At 40.7% G+C, this 27,503-nt stretch overlaps 1 protein-coding gene across 12 annotated transcripts in view; it reads right to left on the bottom strand.

Annotated features, from left to right (window-relative positions):
• The window catches only part of LOC113157377 (adhesion G protein-coupled receptor L3-like), a 194,528-nt gene that overhangs the window by 117,187 nt on the left and 49,838 nt on the right, over positions 1-27,503 (bottom strand). For all 12 annotated transcript variants that reach the window (XM_026352846.1, XM_026352850.1, XM_026352849.1 and 9 more), the window contains one exon: positions 22,847-23,067. In XM_026352846.1, the coding sequence (XP_026208631.1) occupies positions 22,847-22,901 (55 nt within the window). In that variant the 5' untranslated portion in view covers positions 22,902-23,067. The remainder of the gene's footprint in view (positions 1-22,846; positions 23,068-27,503) is intronic.

The raw sequence follows: 27,503 nt of genomic DNA, 5'->3' as shown, positions 1-27,503 counted from the left end.
GGGAACCGACCCGGAGGAAGAATAAAAGACGCAGAGTGATGAACACCTAGAAACAGCTTTTTCCTAAATAAATGTGACTTTTTACTGAACCTAAAAAAAGAGAAAATCATGACTCAGTACCATTTTATCAACTAATCCAGAACAGCGTGTACGTTCAGTAGTCGCTCTGGAGCTTTTAATCATATCACATGACCTTCGCCAGCAGACAAGCTACAGCACCTGACTGTGCTCTGGGGCAGATACAGGGGAAAGGGCACCTTGATTTCTCTTTTTTTTTTTGGTTGTTTTGAGTCAGTCAGTTGTAATTTTACATTTCTTTTTAGAGGCTTTACGCGTTTATGGTCGGTTAATGTGTCGCTTTGAATATTTTTATGTCCATTTTGGAAGATGTGAATGTTCTCGGCTCTGTTTTCATTCAGTTAGTGCCTCTTTCGGATAGTTTCAGATCACCGTTCATCCTTTCTGAGTTGTTTGTGCGTCTCTTTGTGATTATTTTGTGCCTTTAAACAGAGTTTTTTTATATATATGTACAGTTAATTCAGAGGCTCTTGCCAATTGGGCTTCCTGAGCTCTTGAACCCCTGGTATTGTGCCTGAGAGGCCCATACAGTAATCCATCCATGCCTTTATCAAAAAAAACAAAACCTAATTCTGTGTTATTATATGTCATTATTATTAATTTAAGTGACTCTTCCTAAATGGACTGACCATTTGTTACCACAACGCTGACGCTCCTTGTTGAAACCTGAGTCTTTTTTCCATTCTTCGATGACGTCCAGGAAATATGACTGAAAGGTCTAAATAAAACGTACCTTTAAATCATCCTGTCAAAGATATTAGGAATCCATTTGTAAAAACATCCCACTTTATTCCATCTGCACATTTTAAGAAACAGAACAGAACGGAAAAAGGCTTGGACTGAAAATGCACCTTGGTCAAGTGTGCAATTTCATATCATTACCTTTTTCTCTGCCATGCAGTTAGACTGTATGAGATGATTGTGATTTAGGGGACGGAGGAAGAAAAAAAATGTTTGTTTCCGCTTGAAGCTGTAATGACTTCTTTTCAACAGGAGTGACATTTAAATGTGCTCGCCATCAACATTGACTCATATGGCACTTTTTTTTTTTCTGTTAAGGTTCAACATGGGCACTCGTGGTTCACAATCTTAAAACTTCTGGTTGCACACATTGTTAACCTGAGTTTCTCTATCTGGTTTATCACCTGCTAATCCACAGGACTTCACTGGCATGACTTAAAGCTGTTTTTTACATTAACAAAGGATCACATTATTGAAGATTTGCACACATTTTAGCATCTTTAAGCGTGTTGTCTTGGTTTCAACTATAAACAAATAAAATAATAATATAATACTACCTGCCAAATAGGCAGTGACACACACTAGTATCATGACAAGCCTTTGCTATTAGTAGCTTTTTGCAGTGCCCCTAGGTGGCAAAAAAAAACAAGAACAAACACAATAAAGCTTTGAATTGGGTCAGTTTATGTAAATTGGTTAATTTTGTGAGCCCTGTGTAAAGTATTTAAGTATTTAAGTGTTATTATGTTAAGTAAAGTTCTATTAATAAACATTTACAGACATGTTTTCGGAAGTATATTTATATATATATATATATATATATATATATTAAAAAAAGTTGTTCGTTACATTACAAGACTTTACAAACCAGCCATTTTTTTTTATTTTTTCAAAAAGCCATTTAGGCAGCAACTCTAATCTTTACCTGAAAATAAACAAAACACTTTAGAGAAAAGAGAAAGTCACGTGGTGCGGTGCAATAACAAAAGAAGCCCATCATTATCGTGTCATTTCATTTTGTCTCATAAATCATTCAAACCCAACACAATAAAGCGCACTTGCCATTGAAACGTCACAGTTTGAAATAATTGTATTCCATTTGGTGATGAAAGCCATCAATTATCTTCCTCTTAATGGTAAGATTTATTCCGCCCCCCCGAAGAGTGCTAGTCTGGATCACACCAAACTTCTTTGAAACTGACAACAGCAGAGAAAAGGATAACGCAGGTTGACTTTGGCAGGTGCACTCAGATTAGTGGAAAAAATAAAATAAAATACAGTAATTGAATCTGAATGGAAAAGAACAATCTTGTTTTATTGATTCTCAGGCCTCTGTGTTGTTGCTTTTCTTTAAAAGCCTTTATCCGACATGAGAAAACACAAAAAGGCCTATTCTATTCTATTCTAAGATTCGTTATACAACCATATATTATGAGACCAATTAATTTTGATCTTGATCTCTATGGTTTGCCATGAAATACTAATAATAAAAGAAAAAGCTTAGAATGATTCTCTGCAATTCTCTGTAAAGGCTTAGTTCATGCCAGCACGCCCCTAGATCCCCCCAACCCTTCAAAAATAACATAAAACAACCATCAGTGCAGCGAGTACAGCACTGTCAACATGGACACCAGCAATCCCCCTAATGCAAGCAAGTAAATGCATGCCAGTGATGTCTCGGATTACCCGGCTAGTCAACAACTATAGTGTAATTACATTTGTGCCCGAAGCGGTGATTGATAGGGCTCATATTCCGCGGGCGCCGGAGCCAGCATCCTGGCCGCCTCGCACGTATCGCTGTCTACCTGCACGCGCCAATCGACAGAGCTATCGAAAATCAAAATAGTCTTTATTGAAAGTCCATCCTCTTATCTGAGCTCACATGTTCTATTCACTTCATCTCACTTCCTCCCTTTGCAGCTAATACTTTAGAGGAGTATTTATATGCAGCGCGTATCTCCTTTTTCTCCACTGCAGATTCTCCCTAGATAATTCTTCTGACAAGTGCACTGCTGAATATAGGGGGAGAAAAAAAAAGTAGTTTGGGGAGGAAAGCAAACTGTAAGGGTCATGCTGGATACTTCCATTACTTTCACACCACAGAGCAGTGCTCTTAATCATGTTGCTTGCAATTGACATAACTCACAAATGAATATTTAAAAAAAAAATGCAATTACTCACCAAAAAGGGCAGCAAGAAAGGTCAGAGACAAAAATGGTCATTTGGAAAATGTCGCTCCCCCGCAGAGCTTTTAAAAATCACTCCGATGTGGGGGGAAAGGCTTTCGAGTTGTGATTGTGGGTTTTGTTAATAGTGATACCGAGTATGAAGGGAGATTTTTGTGCTGTTTAAAAGCCCAGATTATCCCTGGGTCACCAACACCGAACACCAGACCCCATCACGTTCCCCGAACCACCGGGCATTGAGGTGCAGACGGAGCACAGTAACAATGACATTTAAAAGTCATTAGTAGCAAAACAGGGGCCTTGGGATGGACCCGGATTTCACTTCACTTCACTCCCAAGAAAACGTGACAGGAGGAAAAAAGGAAGCTAAGGTCAAGCGGCGCACACAATTCCGACTAAATGAGCCAACATCACTTGGATAAACAGATGTAGTGGACATGTGACAGCTCTCAACAAAGAGAAAACATGGTTTTAGCCGTTTCCAGGCCTCAGCTGAAGTGTGTAAGCTCAGACACTGTAATTTTCCAGTAAATAATAATGCTCCCTGCAATTTGACGGAGTTTGGCTAAGTGCCAAATAGCTTCCCAGTACAGAAGAATAAAAACATACAGATTATTTTCTTCTTTAAAAAGGAGGCTCAGTTTCTGTAGTAGACAATACAAACTGAAAACTTTCTAGTGTGTGTGTGTGTGTGTGTGTGTGAGTGTGAGAGAAGGAGAGGGATAGAAACAGAGAGAGAGGGTGTTGCATTCAAATGAACTCGAATGAATGAATTAATGTAAGACAGATAGACGAGAGGAGGAGGAGAAGAAAAGGGAGCTGATTCATCAGATCAAATGTCTCTTTTTTTCTACCGAGAATCGCTGCATGGGTACAGCCCCCAGAGCCAGTGATTAATTAGCACATTAATCTGTATACTGCTATTTGATTAGACCACTGGGAGTTTGTCACACCCACTTCCTAGTTTGCAACAAACGGCATTTTCCGGTGGTGAGGGGAGAATAAAAATCACTCAGTCACTTGCAAGGAGGGATAGAAATCCTCGAATTGCCGAATAATGTAGAGCACTCTCAATAATGCATGCAGGGTTATTTATCTTCAAGTGAAAAACATTTCGGGTAAGTTGTTCTACCACGTAAGTGTGTTTACATCTGATCTGAGCGAGATCTCGAAGAATCCTGCAGATCGAAGACTGGAGAGAAGAGCGCCAGTAAAACTACATTTGTGCTGCATAAGAAGAATCTGTGAATGAATCGGCGCGATCGACCTCTGGTCTGAGGACGAGGTGCACAGAGGACCTCAGACACAGTTGAGTTTTGTTGAAACACACGTGCGGCTGAATGACAGATAACAACCTCTGCGATGATGCATTCGTGGGTCGACGGAAACGATTGTGACAAACTTCTCAAGCCGACTTGATGGCATTTGACACTTTGACCAATGATGCTGCTAAGCACAATTAGCATTACTCATCGTGACAGGAGCCAGATACATCCATTCAACACGGAGAATGAACGAACCATTTGTTTTGTCTCTGCTTGCATTCGCTGACACCCATTTGAACACATTAATTGGCAACGCACCACGCACTTGCAAATTCCAGCAGAGGGGAAAGACTGATGGTGTGTTTTTTTTTTTTTTTTTTTTGCAGGGCAGCTACGTACAAATGTGAGTTTCAAACTGTCTGTCAAACTGCCCATGACGCCTGCAGGGAAATTAGCTCCTCAGTGTTAACAAATTAGCGGAGAGAGAGGAGAGAGGAGCTGATCTTGTGCAGTCGTAATAAACTGCTGCACCTTACTGGATAAACCTCCTCACGTGGTTGATACTGTATCTTATTTTTAATGAGAAGCCGCATGTAGCGTCTGCCGGATGAAATCGACAACATGGCTCTCATTACACAGTAGTGCTGTGTTGCTTTTTCCACCCCCTTTCTTTCAGTCTGTGACAACTTATCGGCACTGGGAAAGTTAATAACTGGGAAAGTTAATAAATTGGTCACTAGATGGAGGGAAATCTGCCGAGCCCAGCAACTTCCTTCTCCTCTGATGTACTTCCAGTAGACAGTAACGCCATGTTTGCGTACAGACACAAGTAACAAACACTCCATAAGTGCCGTCACTCCATAAATGCTTGATTCACATACTCAGAAACATAGAGGTGAAGTGTATTTCCATCCAGCAAGCACTTCCATTTAATTAATCGCTGCTTCAATTCATTAAGTACATAGTTGTTGTGAGAAAAAAAAAATAAAAAATGAGGAAATGGGCAGCAAGTCTCCCATCAAGGTCTTATGTTAAAATCCACTTCAGTTTGCAAATTACAACATTAGTTTGTTCGGTTAAATCCTTTGCAGCTTAGGAGAAATCAGTAATTCCCTAAAGTGTTGTTCAAGCAGTTTGTTGTTATCCAGAGTAGCTGCATTGTTCTAACATTTGTGTGCGTCTGTATTGTTTCACAGGTATCCAAACCGCTTTATTTTTATACTTTAGTGCCAAATGGGAGCAGATTTGGTCACTTTCCCAATTTTCCCCTTGCTGAGGATAAACAGAGCAGGGATGTGCGTCCTGCTTCCCATCGGTGAAGCGCTGTTTTGTCAGATGGTCCGAGCCGGAGGTGATGTCTGGGAGCTGGCAGATGCCGCGGCTGCGGCTCCTGAAAGCGAGCTGGGCTTTGTTCGGCTCCTGTCATGTCAGGCATCGCTTTGCTATTTCCGCTTCTTTCATTCCCGTCTCCCTCCCCCCTCCCGTTCATTCCTGTAACCCACCTACGTGTGCTGGCATCACCCGAGGGAGCATCTCAGCCAAGACCAATGCGCCTTGGCCACCACCTGGTGAACCTGCCTCCTAGGCTAAAATGAACACAGTCCCTGTCACACACACACACACACACGTGACATACACACCAACACACACACACACATACACGCAGAACTCCCAGAGCAAGCATGACTCAACATGGCCCTATAGTAGCATGTGCCCTGATAGTAATTGAGGTCAAAGAAAAGAAACAACAGGCTGATTTTCGTCTCGTGTGAGGGGAAAGAGGTCTTTTCCTGTCTCTTCCTTTACTACACATCATCAGCTGGAATTGCCCAACAGCACACTGGAGGCAAAAGCTCGGCTAAGTTTAGCGTTGTGAACTGAGACAAACTGCAGGGCAACCTCGCTAATCTGAACCTCTCAGGAAATGGAGGTTGTTCAGACAAGGAAAACAGCGAAGTACAAGGGGCCAGGAAATCAATATGAAGTAAAAAAAATGAAAGAAGAAATACAACATGCATACTTTCCACAGCATCCTGAGGGAGCTATTTTTGGTGATAGCAGATTGGTGGTACTTTTGTAGATGTGATATTCGTGTAGGATGTAGGAAGTATGGTTTTCTTTCTAAAGAACTGTTCCTCAACACTACCTTATACCACGCTTCCCCCGAGGCATCATATTTAGAAATCCAAAATATACTGAAAGTACAGTTCTTCTAACTGTATTTTTATAAATATATAGCCGTCAGCTTTGCAGCTTTGTTTAGTTTTTCCACCACCAACTATCAACTTTAGGTGCGCTGGCTGTAGACATTTGACTCGGTTGAATGAATATTTGCATATACACCTATTTATAATTTTTTTTAAAGTAACACTTCATTCTCAAAGTGTTTAAGACCTGAAGGTTAGATTCAACATTTATTCCACATTCAAGAGTTTACCTGAGTAAATGTGTTTTCAGTTTATTATTCAGAGCGTCATCAAGTCATTCAAGAGAGTAAAACAACACAACTTTAACAGGGACATGACTAGAATATTTTTCTAATAGTAAAACAAGTCTATTTAAACCTTTTTAGCAAATTATAGGTACATTTACTCAAGTACAATTTTAAGTTACAAGTGATTTTGTAGTGACAAATCTGGACTAGATTAGTCTGTGTACTCCTACCACAGCTGATGCTACCACACACACACACACATAGATGGATCATGGATGATATATATCTCTCTCTTAACTTCAGGAAGCACCATTCATGTTAACACTTTATTCATTGTAATAGCAACCAGGAGTATTCAAGTGCCACGGCCCGTTCACATGAGATACTGCACAAACCCGATGACAGAACACCTAGAAAATGCGTTATCTTCTAATGAATAGGAAAACCAGGCAATATCGCTATCTCAATGAATCCCCGGGGGCCCCGAGTCATTATAGTTGTATTAACAGAGCGACTGTGAAGAGTAAACGGAGCTGAACTCCATCACAAAAACACTGGCCACCAGGATAGCACCACCGCCAGCTGTCACCACCAGCCTGATAATAAGTTTTTGCTTTGGCACAGTATGATGTTTGTATTCGTTGATCATAGTGATAGTAAAAAAAAAAAAAAACACTTAATCTAAGATGACCCAGCGAAATGACAACAGCAAAATGAACCCAACACCGTATCAACTGCGCACGCTACAGCCAGGAATGTGTTGGCGACTGATAATAACAGCAACAAATGCATTTCTCAACTTGAAACATGCAGTAACAGGAAGGAAAGATAGCAACAGGATTTACATAAAGCAGCATATTGGCTGTTGATGAAATCTTGAGATAAAATTTTTTTTCGTTGCATTGGCCGTGAAGGCTGTATGAGAAATTTAGCCTTGTTTGGAATTTGGGGCTGTGGGAAGCTGTGGGATGAGTATTTTTCAGCTTCTCACCGATTGAAAGCGAAATCTGGAAACTGAAGCTCGCTCTCACGGTGTCCTTGTATGAACTTGTTTGCATTCTGTTTTATCAAAAGTATCCTTGCACAAGGTCCAAACCCTATGAATTACATTGCAGAGATTTGTTTTCTGCAGCAGGAGAACATGTTGGGAAATAAACCTAAGCCAATTCTCTTCAAGTCTCTTTCTCTCTCAACTCACATATTTTTCACTGCAGTGTAATATCTGAGGGGCAAAAAGCATGAATTAATACCAATTAAAGCTTGGTGCTGTAATGTTTACTTACATAATGAAGAACAAGAAATTATTTAAATGACTAAATTAAAATGGGATTTCATGCATATTCATCTGTGATGTTGGAGGTTAACAATAGCACTATGTCATAGTGCTATTGTTATTGTTTTATTGCTATATGATTGCAGGATCAAGGACCATTTTTCAGGGGAGATATTCCAACTGCTCCTGATATTTTCACACAAGAACTGGCTGATAAAACTTGGTTTAATCTTTCCACGTGCATGTTAAATCCCTATAAGACATAATTCAAAGGTATTTGAATGCATACAGATAATAGAAAATTGAAGTGCGGCAGCCGTTAAAAGGGATTTGTGCTATAAAATGTAAGAATCCAGAGGGTGGTGGAGTCTGACGCGCTGGATGGCATCAGCAGATTAAAGGCTGTCTATGTCTGTATTTAACTTGCAACCTGCTTCTTCTGTTACCTCCCATGTGGTCTGTTCATTTGTACACGAGTGTGTGTATAAATGCCCACTTTAATGCATTATTCATCGGGCGGGGGCGTTTCTCCCTAGGGAACCTGTCTATCTGGTGCGCACACCTACGCGTGAGGAACGTGCCATCGTTAAACTTTTAAATTAGACCCCCCCCTGCATGTTGTGTTTCATTTCTTCCACCCTGAGCTACAACATCCAGCGGCAGGGTGTAGGACTGATTCAATCTAAATGTTTAGCATTAACAAAGTGCCAGTCAAGACGCCGGAGCTGAAGAAGGGAAACGGGAGACAGGAAAGAGGGACGGGAAAGTGTAGGCGAGATTGCTGTAAAGGTGGGATTGTGATGAAAGCAAAAGTAATGTGCCAGAGTGTGTAATGTGTAACGTGTTAGAGACAAAACCCTGGTTTTGGAGATGAAAAAAGTGATTCCTCAACCACCCACAGAGTGAGAACTAATCTCATTCACATTTCAGCAATCAAAGCAGCACTGCTGAAATTAGCCTAGGTGGCTAAGCTACGTCTGAGAAAACACACAGCTACGATGATCCCCTTTGATCTTATTTCTGTTCTGGATCCAAAATGACAGGTACCAGAAATGGAGTTATTGTGCAGAGATAATGAGGGCTGAATATTTATGAAGCAACGTGTACGTGATGTTTGTGCATCCAATCATGGCCACGACTCTTAACACGCGGCGCACTAGAAACCGACAACAAGCACAGGAAGCATGAAATAGGAAGGAATGCGAGACTTTCGACAAAACACGCCGCACATGATTTCACACGAGCAGGTGTAGAAGCTGCGATGCATGATATAATATCACATTGAGACTGGCTTGCACCTCAGAAACAACTAATTTATTTGGCAAACCTGTTACTGGGAAAGAGAGACGCTCCAGTGAATGCATATATTAGTTTAGGTATTGAACTGATGAAAGTTCCTCTAAAACATCATCTGATCATTAGCGGAGTTGTTCCAATTTATTGCTCAAAAACACTTTGAGGGAAAGCTGAATACAATTTTGAAGTGACACATGACAAATAACCATATGTGAAGTGCCAGAGGAGAATGTGCATATTCAGGAAATGCAAAGTTTAGTCTGGTAAAAAAGAAAAAAGTGAAAACACAAAGAAAACACAATTTTTCAAGGGTTGTTTTCACTTGTTTGCAGTTGCGGGTGAATGGTTTTGGGCTCTGCTCTATGTCAGCAGCCACCAGCCAGGGGTTAGGTACATTTCCAAACAGGAACTAGAAACGTTTTACAAGTCGCAAGATGATTAACAGATCTTTTTTTTTTTTTATAAAGAAAACAATGAGTCACAAGGCCGTAGCATTGCCTCATTTTAAAGGGTTAGAACATCTTCTTTAGGTTATGTACACAGGGTAATGTGGTGAAAGTCAAGTTACAGTAGCCACCGGCTATGTTGGGACGTTTTGGTTAATCAGTGCCTTGGAAAGTCATGCTTGATTCGCTATTAGCAGTTCCCTGTTTGCACTGTAACTATGGGAATCATCCAGTCATCCAGGGTAAAGCTCATAAACATGTGATTACATCTTAAGTTACTGTATAAAGAAGAAGTGACTTTATAAGTTGCAGCGATTAGCGTTGTGTGTTTAGTGTGCTTGCATTCCCATCTGGGTCATTTACCGTAGAACGCAAAAATCTGTCAGAAATCCCCCCCCACCACCACCACCACCACCACCATTGTGTGCACAGAGCTAACGTGCAGCTGAGGAACATCTGCAGCGGGGCAATAAAAATGGAGTGCCACATTGTTTGATGCCGCTGCCTGCTGTGGAATGACATCGCTCACTCCGCTTCTCGAGTTTCAACCCTTTCCTCGGTCAATCTCGGGGCTGAGAAAGGAGTGTATTATCACAGTGAAAAAGGATCTCCTACTAAACCACCACCCCCCCCCCCAATCCACCCCCGCCACCGCTGCCCCCATGCCAGCAAATGAGGGGCACTGATCACGGAGGCATGGTGTGTGTGAACACAAGTGTTAATATATGTGTGGAGTGTGGGAGGAAAGAGGGAGCGCACCACTGGGGAATGTGCACCTGCATCTTTTCCTCATTTGACACAGTTGGTCTTTTGTAGGGTCTCAAGCACAGGGAGATGTCTGTGAAAGTAATGGCTCCTGCCCTTTACCCCCACCTCCCCAAAAAAATACATCTTCCCTCTGGTATTCTCCATCAGAGTTCAGAAAATCCTGTGTAAGAAGGAAAGAAGGCCAACATTCATTGTAGACGACTAGTTTCCCTCAAAACACATTTCTCACCATCTGAGAGATATCAGATGTACACAAAACTTTTAACAAGACGTAAATCCATATGGGAGTGGAAAAAACAAAGATAGCGGAGGATAATTAAAAAAAAAATGCTCATAAGAAAGAACAAATAAGACCAGATTGAAGACTCCATTATAATTTATTGGCTTCTGTATTTACATTCAAGAAGCTGTTGATGGAACACTGCAATTTGTTCTCATTACTGTCTGCATTATATTTTAAGGGGAACCCTATAGATTTATCTAATATAGGAAAAAAAGGGAATAACTGATAAATTAGCCAGAGCTTGAAGAATGCATCTACAGAGCCAAATATTAAATATGATGTCCAGAGAAAGTGTTGGCCTGAAAGAGCAGATCCAAGTGTTTGCTTAAACAACTATTAGTCAGTTTCATTATCAATGAAACTCTTTATTATTGTCTTTCAACTGAATGAATCATTTTGTCTACTAAATCTTTATAAAATAGTGATAATGTGTTGTGTGTTGTGTCTACAGTTTACTTGCTTTGGCTGAAGAATAGTGGAAAACCTTAAGATATGTAAAGTAGCGTCATAAATAAAATCTGATAAGCTGGATACAGAACATAGATGGCTTTAAAACAGCTGTTAATTAATTTTCCTTTACTAATCAATTACTTGAATAATCGCTGCAGCTCCACAGTGATATCACATATTGTCTGTACATAGTTTTTCTTTGCAGTGAAGGATTACTACTCTACCAACATACTAGATGCACCCCCTTCCGGTTTCACACCTTGGTCCCCAGCGCTGATCCTCAAGGCCCACTGCCAACTGCCCCTGTCCCACTCACTTCTAATTACCTGGATCAGGTGTTTTCAGCCAATCAGAAGACATTGGTCCTTGAGGACCAGGGTTGGGGACCACTGTCTTAATGCAGTACTTTAAATAATCTGACTGCTTTTAGTTTCCTGCCATGAGTTGCTGCTCTGTTCCCAGATGTCAGCAGTTACTTACAGTGTTATCCTATTTGATAAAACTACAAAAACATGACCCAAGTTGTAATAAATAAGAATTATCCAATAAGCGGAGAGCAACAGATGTCTTTAGGGAGTATCTTCGAGCGGGATATCAGTGATCCATGGCCTAAACTGATGACTCCTCCCTTGGCTGACAGCTGTGGGGCGAGACCGAGGCCAAGCTGTGACCTCCAGAGCCTTGATACTGTACATCTGCAGGGGATGCGGCAGGAGCCAATGAGGAAGATTTGTGTTCTTGTGCTGGGGTGTGTATTTAAGGCGCTGACGATAAAGGGAGGAAGTGGGTGTCTGTCTTTCTGTGTGTACCGTACATGCAGTACATAAAAGAAAATAAACTACAGTGTATTTCCAGTCCTGTGTGAAGCACTGGAGCTGTAAACTACTTGACCCTGGCATCCTTCCAAACAAGGAGGCCACGCTCAAGAGCTACCATTACTCTCGCTCTATCCGTTCCCCTCTCTCCTTCCTTTTATTTTAATGAGAGCACAATTAATAAGGAAATGGAACAGCCTCCCGAAGGAGGCTGGTTCCTCCACAATGGAAGCCTTCTTTTGTCAATGGCTGTATTGAATTCCCCTCCAAGGCCACTGGGCCATACTGAAGGCCATCTCCAGTATCGCCCCACCTCACTTGCTCCCTCTTTCTCTCTTATCCTCAAGGTCTCATGGGGTAATCTGTGCCACAGTATCATTTGATCCCCTCCTCCACCCCCACCCCCACCCTTTTGTACCAAATGCAGTCTTTACAATACTTCATATTGATTATCTGAGGTGAAATCGCCACTTACTCTGCATGCTTGGTTTGTTCAATGACAGCAGAGAGGGAACAGAGAGCAGGGTTGTACACCATCTTGCCCATAATTGGCCCACTGTGTCTGTGGTGAACTTTACTTTGAGGCTAACTGTACCAGATCTTAGGCACTCGTGTATGAATACATTAAAATTCGCCCTGATAGTGCGAGTGCCGCATACAAACAGGAAATGAAGATCAAACGAAACAATGCCTAATTAATCTTTTACACCTTTTGTTTTTCCTTTTCTCAGTCAAATAAAGGTTGTACAGTATCGCATCTCCCTGTTCTCTGACACATATTTCTCTCCGCAGTACTCCAGTGCCGCAGTTCTCCCGGAAGACAAGCACAACAGCGACAATACCTCATCCACCGAACAATGCAGCACTCTAATCAAGATTTACTGACAATGCTTGAGTGAAACCAGAATACCAGTTGTTTAGATGCACTTTTAAACATTTTTAATCAGATATGGTTCAGGTGAAATGGTACAATTATGTTGACTTTTACTTTTAATCAATAGACAATGCATCAAGAACGACTGGAACAGCACTTTGCTCGATGCTGTGTGACCATTGTGCAACACGTTAGCTGCATGAGAAGACATTCCTAGGCTCTCGAAGAGCTTCCACTGAAATAAGATCTGCGTGTCTCCGTGTCACCGAACAATGCCAAAAACACAACAACCCAATCAATAGCTTCACTAATGTCAAAGAAATAGAGCTAGCTAGTTAGACTGTTAGATCCCTACTGCACACAGCAGATGTACAGTATACAGTAGTCTTTATTTTGCAGTGTAAAGACTATTATATTTGTTGTTTGACATTTTGGGAGCTACTTCAGACTATTGTAGCTTCATATTTAGCAGATATCAGTGTGCTGTGGGACATCTCACCTAACTTTGCACCATTAACCTTCTCTAAAGTTAAAGCAATCCCTTGAAAATGAAAGCAACTGTGAGCAACACAAAGCAACTACAGCTAGTGATGGTACTGTAGCTCGTGTTTTTGCCCGTAACTCTATTTATATTTATTTATTTCTAAATATAACTATTTATCTTAGTGACATGTCATCATTAAATTCATTCAATTGTAATTATGACTGAATCTAATTATAAAATGCGATCTGAGTCGACATCAAATCATAGTATAACACATTTATTTGTGATCGCCGAGCGTGTTCATGTCGACACATATCAAATTATCTGAGGAAGACGTAGCTGCACAGCACTCAACCTCCTTACACAGGAAAAAGAAATTAAAATCAACTCATGTTATAAGCAACATGTTACTTAGAAGGAGAAACTCTAATCTCAATAATTTGCAAAATGTATATACTTTCCGAAAGCCTGGAGGCGAACTGTAATCATGTACTGCCACAAAAAAAACCCCAAAAACAATTCATTATGTCACTGTCATAACCTCACCCATGATTGTGAAAGCCTTCTAGTGGAATGAAGATAAGAGTGGGCAACCCTACAAAGATGATAGATTTGCATATACATCATTTTAGTGTCTAACATTGCAACATGTAATCATCTGCCCAGTCTTACCGCGTCATCAAAATGCAAATGCATCGCATTTACAAACAGCTACATGTATGCGGACACATTTGTTTTACAGGCGGGGGGGGGATTAAAAAAAAAAAAAAGCATATGTTGCACGTATAGATTTCGCAGTTTGGCTCGGGAAGGGAGAAGTAATTAATTTCACAAATTGAGCAAAGCATGTAGTGGGTCGCTGCTTTGTCTCTCTGTGTGGTTTCTGTTTGCCCTTCCTGCTCCTCACAATCCGCCCACACCCCAAATTACTGCCTGACCCCTGCTGTTATGCATTGTGGGAAACCCTGCGGTCTTGCACACCCACCGTTTTGGCCCTGTGAACTGGTCTGTGGGGTTACTTAGCAATTCCTTCTCCAACCTCCCAGCCACCACAAATGCATACATGCACCAGGCACACACACGCGGGCACATTATGCAGCCTAATGTAAACTAGCATTCACTGCCACTTGACCTTGCTGTCGATATCTGTCCTCATTAAACACAATTCAACCAGCTGCAAGTCCACTTTAAATGGCATCATTCAGCGCTTACCAAATTATGCCTGCGCACCCAGGCTGAGTGGACGGTGAGTCTGATTCATTCATTTGTAAGATATACACAGTCCCCAACATGGACACCTATAAAACATGCAGAGGTATTTAACCCCACCATGCCATTCTTAATGTTGCTGTCATTCATTCCTCTTGGGTTGGAGGTTCTGACAGCAATTTGGCAATGCCGGGCAGTCGGTATGGATGCAACGAGCAGCAAAGGCCATTTTTTTAATTCTCCATGTCAGGCAGGTATTGATTTTTCACTCATTATAGAAGAGCATAAAATGCGGAAGGGGATTTCTGAGTGCCATGCCAAATGCCACACGAAATGTTACGGAGAATAACAGAAGTGAAACGCAGTACATTTTGAATCAAATAAGGTCACGTGTCCTCGCAGTCCAACTCAATCGGCTATACAGAAAGAATAGTAGTCAGAAAAGACGTATAAAATGAGCTGGCAACCAAATGACAGCTGTGCTGGCCACCCTTAGGGTAGATATAAAAACAAAGTAATTTTTTCCATAACTGCAACGCTATTATCTATTTTCAGGAAGCCTTGTGTGGCTTATGGTAAAGGCCTAATCCATTCCCTAGGAAAAAAAGAAAAAGAAAAAAGAGGCAAATAAAAAATGTTAAAGCATTAAACCCAAGGCGTTTTAAGAATATCATCAAAACCATTTCCAGAGCAATAAAACTTTTATGTTAAAGTCAAGTAACAAATGTATTTAAAATATACCTTTTGCTGGCAATAAATTGCTCCGTCATTAGATTAAAATCTGTGGATTTGTGGAGAGTTAGAAGTATGTGCTCAGAAGCAGCACGACTCTCTGTGCTCTTATCACACCTTTACTTACTGGAATAAATCATTATGTTTACCATCATATGCAGCGCTATAATTTCATGCCAATACAGATCAACACCACTGACCATGCACGGGGATGTACTAGTGTCACTGGGCACAAGGTGATGTTTTCCTGCCTGGTTAGTACTTTTGCAACCTGGCCTCGACTTCTACAGCACCGACATGAGCCGTGCACGTCGCATTCCAAGCTTGGATCCGAGCAGTTTCCAAACCCAGGACACGCACACGCCTCATCCAGTACGAACGAGCCGTGATATCTTGCGCAATTAGCAGCGGGCTCTAACAGAATAAACACAAAAACCACGGGTGGAAATAAAAGTTTGGTCCAGACTGAAATATTTTAACAGCTACTGGATGGATTGCCATGACATCTTATACGGACATTCATGGTTCCCAGAGGACAAAAGCAGCACTAAAGAATTTGGTTGATGACCTTATTCAGTCCTTGAGAAATCTTAAGCAATAAATTGATCTGAGTGAAAAAATGTAATCAAATATGTTTTGTCACTGTGTTCTTGTTCTTTTTCTGACCTGATTTATGGCCACCATCACACACAGATATACTACAACATATGTTCTGTACTGTTTTCTGTCAGCACTCCATTTGATTTGTAAATGACACGCATGTAAATTCACGTAATATAAGCACAGTTTGTGGTATTCACCAAGCCATGCAAAATAAATACGTACAACGTTTGAAACCCTATCAGCACACTTAATGTCTACTGCAAATATGCAAGGTGCCTAAAGTGCAGACAGAGATAAAATACAGGGACGCAAGACCATGATATTTAAATAAACCAAATGCTTAAAGAGACAAATAAGAAACATGTCAGTGCTCAAAGTATTAACTGTAGTTTTAAATCTAGTCAAAGACACCAGGTTGCACATTTTAATCTTCTTTTGCAACCTGTTCCATGTGTCCGGAGCATAAAAACCAAAAGCTTTCTTTCTTGTTACAGCCCTCACACTAACAGTGAGAAGACGGGCAGTAGGGATAAATGTCAAGGTCTCCCTAAAATACCTCAATGCTGTCTTGACTTGAGTTTGACCTGAAGCACTTTAACACTGCGGTGGCAATGTGGTAAACAATAGGAACCATCATTTGGTCATTTTAGCATGAAGTGTTGTTAACAGCTGGGAATAAGCTGCATTACACAGGTTTTTCCAGTTGTCTTGGCCCAGTTCTGTAACTTTGAACCTTTCGCTAGTATTACACCTCAAAATATAGCGACAGATGACAAATGAAGAAGAGCTTCGGCGTGCCTTGGCACTGATCCTACATCTCTGTAGCTCTACTGGCGGATATGAAACACCGTCTTTCCAAAATATTATATTCTCATTTGGTGTCACGATGATGGCGAGGGAGAGTGGAGTCTAACATGCCAGGTTGAAAAAGAAAAAAAGGAAAAAGTCTACAGCTTGTGATTCACATCATTTTAATGCTCATCCAACCATTCAGTGACCCCTCATGCCCCATGGATCAGGGTCATTGTCATCCTGGAACATCTATCTATCTATCCATCCTATCTGTTGGTCTCTATATAGGCCTGATAATTTGGTGCACAAAGCCTACAGCCGTTAAACTCTTCTCCTCCAAACTTGCACCAAAGTGAAACAATGCGACTGTAATCATCCCCATACGTCACCTTAACAAAACAGAGACACTCACTCAATTTAAATGCATATAATAATTTACCCCCCCCCACCCCCGCATTATGCTGCTGCAGATGAATGGCTGACATCCACCCACTCCAAAGCCCACTTAATTTCAGTGCTTCAAGAGGCATCTCGCAGTCACAACAAAACAGTACATGCCTCAGTAGCCTCCACAAAGAACTTTCTCCCCCTTTGAAATATGAGCTCAAATAAATCATTTGTTTAATTAATTAAGCAAATTAGGCAAATCCAGGGATGCCTTGGCGGATGAAGTCTGTGCCCTGGCACAAGGAGATTAATTAAGTGGATCGTGTACGGGAACAGCAAGACTGACGTTGGGGTTTAATGTTCTTGTTTGGTTAGATAAAGCTAACTGTAGCATATTGGCGCCTCAACGTGACTGCTTGAAAGGCGCATGTTGGCTTGCTTTCAACTTAGTTTAAGCTCTGGACGAGCGTATAGAAGTATATGAATGACAGGCGACAAACAACATGGATGCTCATACGTGTATTTTCTCCAATCTTTCCGGGCCCCGTTTTGCAGAATTTGCTATTTATCCGACACCTGAGAGCTACAAAGACCTACAAAAGCACACACACAAGCGCTGAACATATGCGTCAAGCACACATCTGTCTCTTTGTCACATCCATCCCTCATTATGTACCTCCCCACCACCACCACCACCTCATCTCCCAACTCTCAGCCCCAGCAGGATGATTTCTGCTTCCAGATTTGATGTATGCACTAGTATCTGACCATGAGAGTGTGTGTGTCAGACTTCCCGCTTTTGTCTCCAGGATTGGTCCACGAGGTGCCATCCGTTACAGTGGCGATGTCTCTGATTCCATGGGGTGGTATTAAGTGGAATGAATATAAAATCCTTCCTCGAGCATTTTACATGCACAGAAACACATGATTAATGTGCTGCTCAGGCGTGGCCGCAGCGTTTGGGGCATTGCTTTTTCCATTGTTATTCACCGTTACCAAAACAATGACAAGGATGCATTTTACTTATTTTTCGACTCAGTGACAGCATCTGTGATGGAACTTTTTATTAATCTCGCAAGACTACACTTACACACAAACAAAGACAAGGAACTCCACCCACGCACAGCCACATATCCCAATCCCGTCCTTAAGCTGTGTTCTGTCATTGACTTTTTTTCCCCCATCTCGCTGCAGAGAAGCTTGTCCAGAAATATTCCTCATTTTCGTCAGACAAGTGTAAAGTGCCAGACAGTTGACATACAAACGATTACAAGGAAGGGCAGAGTGCGGTGCTGCTTCAAACGCACACTCTGAGCTAACGTGGTATGTGCTTCTGTGTGCATTTTTTTGCACGTATGTTGTCATTATTATACGTGAAACTTGGCATGTGTGTGTCAACAAAACAATGCTAGTTCCTGTGTTTGACACCATTCGTCCACGCACATGTGTGTGCATGTCTGTGCCTGACAAAAGGGACTAGAGGACCTAAAGTAGGCCAGCATCCCCTGGAGTATACATTTCCCCAACACTCTCGGGGAGAAACATGCACAGTGATATTGTGGTGAACGTTCCCACTTCAGCTTTTCACAGCTGCAGATGAATTCAGTGGTTACATCTGGACACATCTGCTTATGGCATCAAGCTTGGGCTGTGTGTTAAAGGACTGCTTTAAAAAAATTAATACAAACACTTTGTCGAGCACTTGATCTGGAGTTAAACCAGGCCTGAAAGGCCTAGATTCAGTTTCAACACCCAAAAAAAACACAGCAGCTAGATCGTTAGTCAGCTTGATGTCACGTATGCCCGTGAGATCAATGATTGATTGATTATGCAGGTGCGAAGTATGCAGGTGTGTTTGAGCTCATTTATGATCAATCATGCGTGTCCTGCTGATGACCATTTTCCAAATGGTTCAAACAGCTTTCGAGGTTTGATGAATTAATTTTTCCTATCTTGTCGCACCATACTAATGTAAACGTAATCCAACGGCACCCTGACAGGTAAGAAGAAGGAAGTAGACTGGCTAAAACATGCTTAAACACAGGATGCAGGCCATTAGCATTTCAGCCATATATCTAAGATGTCTGTCATCCCCCCATGACACTTTCTAATTGGATGAGCTGGTTGTTCTATACTAACTGTTTATGCAGCCAAGTGAACATCAATATGCATCTTTCTAGTCCCGATATATCTTCTTGTGTTTTACTGTGAGCCAATAGCCAGACAGTCCAAACTCACAGCAAAGGGTACTGCTGTCCTTCATAATCTGCATGTGCTTCATAACGTGAATCACAAGACACAGGAAGTAACACACAGAGTCACTGTGTCGTGTTGGGAGTGCTTAGATCACAGATGGGAATAAACAGAAGCTCGAAATATCTGCCCCTAAGCTGGTGATATTAGAAACTATTTCTGCAGACCGACACAGTTTTAGTGCAGACAAATAACATTGAGAAATGTACATTCATGACCAAATGAACGCATTAGTAATTTATATTTTAATTTGAGTTCAGTTTCCACTCATGCTCTGTCACATTGGCTCCTTTGAATGACTTTGGTTAGTCTCACAAGGCCTTTGTTTTTATTGCTGTTTCATTTAATTACTAAGTAGTTCTTTCCAAGATATATGTACTGAGCGGGCCATTTGTTAAATATATACATATATATTTGTATTCTATTGCAATAGTTAACCACTACGTAAGTCACCATTTAAAAGCAAGGCACCTTTAACAAGGTGGAATAAGACCTCAAATTAGAGAAGGGGGCTGGGAATCAGCTTTCACAATCACTTACTAATGCACACACACACACATTTATTCAACACTAGTGTTTTTCTACATGTTTTAAACAACAAGCAAACGACCAACATACTGTATTTTCCCAAATCTCTGAAGTACAACATTTGTACATCATCAAATTCATTTCATTTTTGCAGGAGATATAGAGACACTATTATGTTTTCATTCGTGATGCATTTATTTCTTCGATGGCAGCAAAACACATTACATCAGCCTTCAGAAACTCCTGCAGGTTACACTAACCTCACTTTACAAAAAAAACACTTTAAATGGTAGGTTAACCATCCTGAAAAACATTTGCAAACATAGCAACATTAAAGCTACAACTTCTTTATTAAAGACTCTGCAGTTGAACTCGTACTTTCTCTACTTTCTCACAAAGACCATCTCCTGTTGTGAAGGTTGATAAATAAATGTCTCTGCAGCTGATAGCTTCTCTTTGCACCAACGTAAAAAGGATTTATTTGATAGCACTCACTGGATTGACCAACACTCAATACTCGGTACAATAGGGAAAGTCCACTGTGCTCAGTGCAGAGCTGAGAAGGAGGATGGTAGATTTACACAGGAATGTGTCTTTGAGCCATTTCTAAACAACTGCACATTCCAGGATTATCAGCTCAAACAATTGTACACAAATCCATGTTACTTAGAGGTGTAGCAAACGTCCAGCAGACAAACCAAACTGTCCCCTTCAGCTCAGAGAATATTCATTTGGATGGTGAAGAACCACCAAAGAACTGACCGGCCATGAACCTGGTTACTGCTGGAACAGCAGACTCATTGTCTACAGTAAAGCAACTTTTACATTAACTGAAATTCTGCCGTCCAAGAAAAAAAAAAGCCCCTGCTCCAAAATCAACAATTTCAAGCTCGACTGAAGTTTGCAGCTGACCACACGGACAAAGAAAAACGCCTTATGGAGGAAAGTTTTATGGTCAAATGAGATAAAGATTGAGTTGTTTGGCCACAATGACCTGAGACTTTTTTGAAAGGGTACAGATGAGATTTTCAACGCCAAGAACACAGGACCAAATTTTAAGCACGACGGTGGTAGCATCATTCTCTGAGGGGGCTCAGCCGCCAGTGGACCTGGGAAATCGCACAGGGTGATGTAGTAATGAAGAAGAAGCATTACCTCAAAATTCCTGAGCATAACCTCAAACCACCGGCTAGACTGTTACAATACTGGGTGTTCCAATAGGACAAAGACTGCAAACACACATCAAATCTGGTTGTGGAATGGGTAAAACAGGCTTTTAGTGGCCTCAATCCTACTGAAAACTCATTCACTGGGCTTAAAAGTCAGGTCCATGCCAGACATACTCATTTAAAAGTACTAAATATTAAACCTGAATTCTACCAGAAGCGTGTCGATAGCTAACAAAAGCACCTGCTGAAGTTAAATCCTAAGGCACAATTAAACAAAATATTAGGCATGCTGTACAGTGTGTATTTTCCCTTTGATTTTGTGTTGATTTAAAAAAAAAAAACAACAATAAATGAGAACTTGCATCTGCACCAAATTCTTTGGGTTTGTCTTCATTTATAGATGCAGCAGAAACAAAATGATGATTTTGTGCCAGTAATGTTTGGTTTAGTGTTGAGTTGCGGTTTGTTTAATTAACCTCAAGGCCCTGGTTTTGAACTGGTTTTTCTTGGGTTTAGTCCTTTCTTTTTTGTATTATCAGTATTTTTAGCTAACTAGACCTTGTTTTCTTGAGCCTTACAGCTTGATCCCGGACAGTAGTACTGCAGCTAATTACCGCAACAAAATCTGTATTCCTGATGGGACTGCCTGTCTGGAGAAATGAGGAGATGTGGTTCATGAAAATGAGCAACTTAACGTGATGACACAGACCAACAAGGGTGCTGCTCCAATGAACAATAGCAACACTAGTTTAAAAAAAAACAAAAACAAAAGCATCAGAAGCAACAAGCATCTTTGGCTTTGTATTAGTTTAATGTTGCGTTAATTATTCTTCATTATAAATTCATATATGGATTCATCTGCAATTAGCTTAGATGAGTTGATGAAATCAGCCAGACCCAGTTGCCACCACCCTCCACAGATATCACAGTGCAAAAACAATTCAATTAGCTTTAAATCTCCCATTAATGGTTTTAGCCATATCAAATTAAGATTTTTATGGGCCATTGCCCAACTCCCAACACTCCCTACATCTAAACCTTAGCTGATTGTGACCAACCTCCCCAACCACACACACACACACACACACATCAACACACCCACAAACCACCCAACCACCTCCACTGACTTCTTTTAATGTGAACTTAAATGACTTCATTTAGTTTGCCGCGGAAACAATCCACAGAAGGCAAAAGAGAAACTACAGCAGTTTCCGTTTACCAAGACGTGGGTAGAGAAAGACCTTGCAAATTAATCTTAAGATCTTAATGCGTGAAATGATAAAAGGGGTCTTCTTCTCTGCCTGCTGCAATTCTCGCTATCCTAAACACACACCACAAAGCCACAGCAGTGTTAATTATTCTTTGAACGCAATTTTAGTTCATTTCCTATTGCCAGGAGAGCAAGAGACAGAGCCAAGAGAAAGAGGGACAGATCTATAAATAGATAGAAAATCACAGAAAGAAACAGACACAGAAAGCAAAGTGGAAAAAAAAAAAGTTTCAAGGAGTTTCAGGAGCATGAAACTGTTAATTAGCGAGCACAGCTAGACGCAGAGTGGAAATGAGACTGACATAAAGTCAGAGGACTTGTTTTTTAGTGCGATTGACTGACAGAAGCTGGCACCTAAATGCCAAAAGACGAAATTCTGATAGAGCCACAATCTACGCCAACCACAAAATGCAAAGGGGCCTGTTTTGAACCCACATCTCTACGTCTTAGAACATGTAGGCAAAAAAAAAAAAAAAAAAACACAGGTTTGCTCTAATGAGCCAAACTCACCCAGAGCGGCTGGTGCGAAGAGGCTGGCGAGGACTAGCAGGCGTGCGGTCCACATGGCCTCCTCCTCTTACCGCCCGCTGCTGAAGGTCCCAGTTGAGTTCAGTGCTCAGTCTTTTGGCGGCAAATGCCCAAGTTGGGTGATTCCTTTATGGCACGGCTCCCTCCACTGCGCCACTCTTTCCACAAGTCCTGTCGCACTGGTGCTAGATGGCGTCCAAAATCTGTCAAAAGTAAAGAAAAAAAAAAAAAACATGTTAGTTGAACAGAGGACTTACAAACTGAATGAATAACGTGGAGGAACTTGGTGATTCAGTCTTTTTTACAGGAACAATGCAGTAGGAGTGAGTCTTTTCCAGTAAGAAACAACAGATGGATGCACCATGGCTTTATCATCCTCGTGCACAGTCCTTATGGCATTGTGGGTTTCGAGTTGTCATCAAGTGACACGGTGCAAGTTGTTCAATCTCCAGTCAGCCGAACCCATACCGGGTGTGATCAGCCAAACACTAAGACTGTGCAAACCACAAAATGTATTTTTGGATATTCTGTTGTTGTTTGCTCATCGAAGTGTTAACTCCCCCACCTTACCAACAAATCACTCCCACAGAGAGACAAGGAGCGAGGGATGAAACACACACTGCTTTGGCAGGCTACAATGCATGCACAGGATATATGTAGTGCCTTAACACGCGCATATGTACGCCAGACTTCGTGCATATCCCTGCGAGGCCTGATGGTAATTGACATAAGAAACATGGCAGTGTTTTGCTTTTCCTGTGGACATGTGCCATAACTTCACAGTTTGAGTGTTTGCACCTGTGAATGAATTTGCGTGACCTAAGAAACAACTACTGTGCTTGCAGGCTTCTCTCCAAAGTTTCAGTTGACAAAAATGTATAAGCAGATACTCTCTGAAGAGATGAATGAGATGGAGCTTTCTTAAACCTCGTCTGTGCTTATGAGAGTCACACTGGGGGAAATCGTGGCTAAGCTATCGCTAGTTACCATAAAATGAGTTGCAAGCATCTATGTGATTTACATGTTGTCTTGTGACTGCTGTGAGATTAACAATTAGGATGTGTCAAGGCTTTAAAAATGATGGTAGAAGAAAATGTGCAACTCCACATCCCAAGAGTGTAGTATGACTATAGAAAACACAGTTAGAGGAGGAAATGACAGGAGGAAATTTTACAATCAATATTCCGACTCGATTGTGAGGACAATCCATCAAAAGACCCGCACCGGGCTGCGTGTGTGTTCTCAAAAGAAAGAAATAATTCCCAAGATGATCCCCATCAAACCCCATAGCATGATATTAAGGTTAAGTCAGCTTTAATGATTAGGCTATCCCAACTCTCCCTATTATCCCCTATCAGCCACGATCTGCTGCAGAAAATTAATCTCTGCAAAATGATACAAGCAATCCTCTATACGAGCATTATCCGTACCGCGTACCAGGCATTCCATACTGCATTTAATATTGCAGGGAGCTAAGTCCTTTGTGGGGACGCCAGAACATTTGGTTACTAAAAGGTCAAAACGTGAGTGTTGCATTAAAGGACAGGCCTCTTGGGAATCTGTATGACATCAGAATTTTAAGATACAGTATACACACATTACATTTTAAAAACATGTCTATGCTTTTATCAGACTGCATGGGGATATTTTTCTGACGTCAAGTACAAGCTGTGGTACCACGAACATTTCCAATCTCGTAATCTGGTTCTTAATCCCTATTTAAAAATCCAAGATTAGAGTAATCATATTTTTTGAGCAGAGGGCATCAAGCCTATCATGATTTTCTGCATAAACAGACCATTTGGACAATATTAGGAGGTTAAATGCTTGTGTTGTTATCAGGAAGGTCTTGGCAGAAGTGTGTGAGTAAACAAAACCAGAGCTCGAACAACTCTTTCTACGGCACGTCTCTCGTGTATCTATCTATGACGTGACATGACTTTAAAGACATTAAAATAGCAATGCGAAGGAGTGTATTTGATCAAAGGTATATCCTTGTGAGTAAACAGCACTTTTAATAAAATGTTCTGACATCTGCGGGAGAGATAAATTAAATATGACATCAAATCAGATACTGTGACTCCATTTACAAAAAAAAAAAAAAACTTTATCCCAGAAATACACACATTCAAATACACCTCCCATTCAGTAAATTAGACCTGACGTTTATACAGCAGGAACATTTTTAAATGCTTAGCAGGGATATAGACAAACACATTTAGGCACAGGCATACAAGAATATTCAAAATCTCATATCATATGTTGAAGACAAGACAAGCTGTCACTGATTTCATGGTACCATTGTTAGTATATGTTTTCTTTTTTTTTTTGCAACTTCGCACCCAAACTGTAAAAAAAATGCAAGTAGCAGGCGACAGAGGCTGTTTTCTAAAGCATAAGACAATGCGAATTAGAAGCTCGTCGCGTGTAAGTGCGAGTGTATGTGCCATATCTCGCAGCACAACAGATAAAGCAGCAACTACTCGCACAGGTGTTACTTAGAAAATTATCACATAAAGTGAAAAACACTTCACTATCACAGTAGTTAATTTGCTCTCAAAAAGAAACGTGTGGGCTTAGGTACAGGAACTGCCATCAACCGCCAAAAGAACACATCATAAAATACATATTTATGAGAAGGGCTTGGACCCAGTTCAATGAAAGACAGGAAAAAAAAAAAAAAGAGGAAGGATAAAAAAAAAACAAAAAAACAGAAAACATGGTAGTCCAGCATTGCCAACTCGTCTTGTATTCCAGAAGGAGCCTTATGATACATTATGGTGCTGACGTTTCAAGGGTACTTGTTCTGAGGGGGATTTAGGATAACTCCCTTAGATAAGCTGGCCAACATTTAGCAGTGACTGGAGCGTCTGTTCTCAGCCACATCACGGAGACTTCTTCATTACTGCCTCACTGTTTCCTGCACAACAACTTTTTTCAAATCAGTAATCTTGTTTTTTTTATTTATTTATTTATTTTTTTTTGTCATTTTAGAAATTGCATGTGTGCCAGTGGGGCCAAGACGAGACCTGACAGTTTTAATTAATTGACTTCTCTATCTAGTTAAAGCAAAACGGAGCCGGGTGTTACAGGCAGTACGAGCAGTGGTTGATGAAGGGGAAATCTGTTGGCTCACGGCAATCATGTGACATGTAGGGGTGGGGGAGAAAGACAAATGAGAGGCCAGGAGCAGTAAGGGAAATAGCTTGATTTAAGCTGGATCCAAAACGAGGGCTGATGAATAATTCAGAGTAAAAAATGCTACGGAAAGTTCTAACAAATCCAGACGTATGTTCATTATTCATCTGCGGCAATATTGATGCTAACACGCACACCTTTCTGGAAAGGTGTTGAAGATGTGAGCAGGTAAGATGAGATGACGGTGTTAAAAGCTACAAAAGACGATGTTTGGCTTTCGGTGGTTTACTACTGAACACGTCCCGCTGCCTTGACATGGATAACACTTGATTAGTGGCATGATATTGGTGACAGTCAGACGTGTTAGGTTGTAATTAGCATCCTGAGTGACTGCTTTGTCAATCATCCAACACCCAAAATGACACATTTCTCAGGTGAGCAACCAGGAAAATGATTATTATAGTATATTATTGCCGTTTGGTTTGCATTACCTGACGTGACTGTATTACGAGTTCATCAATTTTACAGTATTTCATATATTTCATAGAAGCCTGGTCAGCATTTCTGTTGAGACAACGTCGGAAAATGTCTCCACACTCCCTCACGCCTGTTCTCTAACTCTAAGCTAGACTGCCTGCAGTGAAATAGAGTATTCAAGTTGTTTTACATATTTTTTTTACATATCCTTTTCATATTTAAATAGACAACTACTAGTTTGCATGTGGGTCACTGTCCTTCCACTGTGATGTCTAAACACCTTAACCCTGTTTTCAATAAAAAAAGAACAAGGCAAATGCATTCTGAAAAGATCTAAGGAGGACAAGGGGCCATAAGAAATGTTTGAACCTTTTCAACGGATACAAAAGCTTCTTCTATATTCAATGTAATGGACTGGAAGAACAAAATGTGATAGTTTATAACAATAAACTAGTTGGACTAGTGTATCCCTATTTAGTCTCTTACGGTTATTTTATATTCACTTTTAATATCTTGTGTGTGCATGATTTAGAAATACAAAAATATATGCACAATATATCCAATATTGCCATTAGGCATTCCTGCTTATTGATTTGTCAAGTTAGCTACAATTCAACACAATGCAAATGTCTATAGGCTCATAGTGTTTACAATTATAGCACTTTACTAATATTTAAGTTGAACAAATTGAGTCTAAAAACACACTAAGGGGCAGAAGAAGATGACTTTCTTACCCTCTTTCTGGGCGTGTTAGGCTGAAAATAATGATCATTTTCATTAGTCTGACAATTACTTTCTGTTTTAATTAATTAATCATTTAGTCTATGAAATGAGAAAAAAATAACTATGATGAATATAACACATTACTGGTTCTTAGTGTCATCTGATTGCTTGTTTTTAACAAGCAGCAGTCCCAAACCTGAAGATGTTCAATTAACCATCGCTCATAAAAAAAAAATTGTTTCAAATTAGAATATTTGATATTTCTTAATCAAAATAGTTGCCTAAAAAGGAGATTATTTCT

The sequence above is a fragment of the Anabas testudineus genome, chromosome 18 (assembly GCF_900324465.2).
Source record: "Anabas testudineus chromosome 18, fAnaTes1.2, whole genome shotgun sequence".
Taxonomy (NCBI): Eukaryota; Metazoa; Chordata; class Actinopteri; order Anabantiformes; family Anabantidae; genus Anabas; species Anabas testudineus.
Note: the sequence above shows the minus strand (reverse complement) of the source record. Positions and strands in the feature narration are given on the sequence as shown.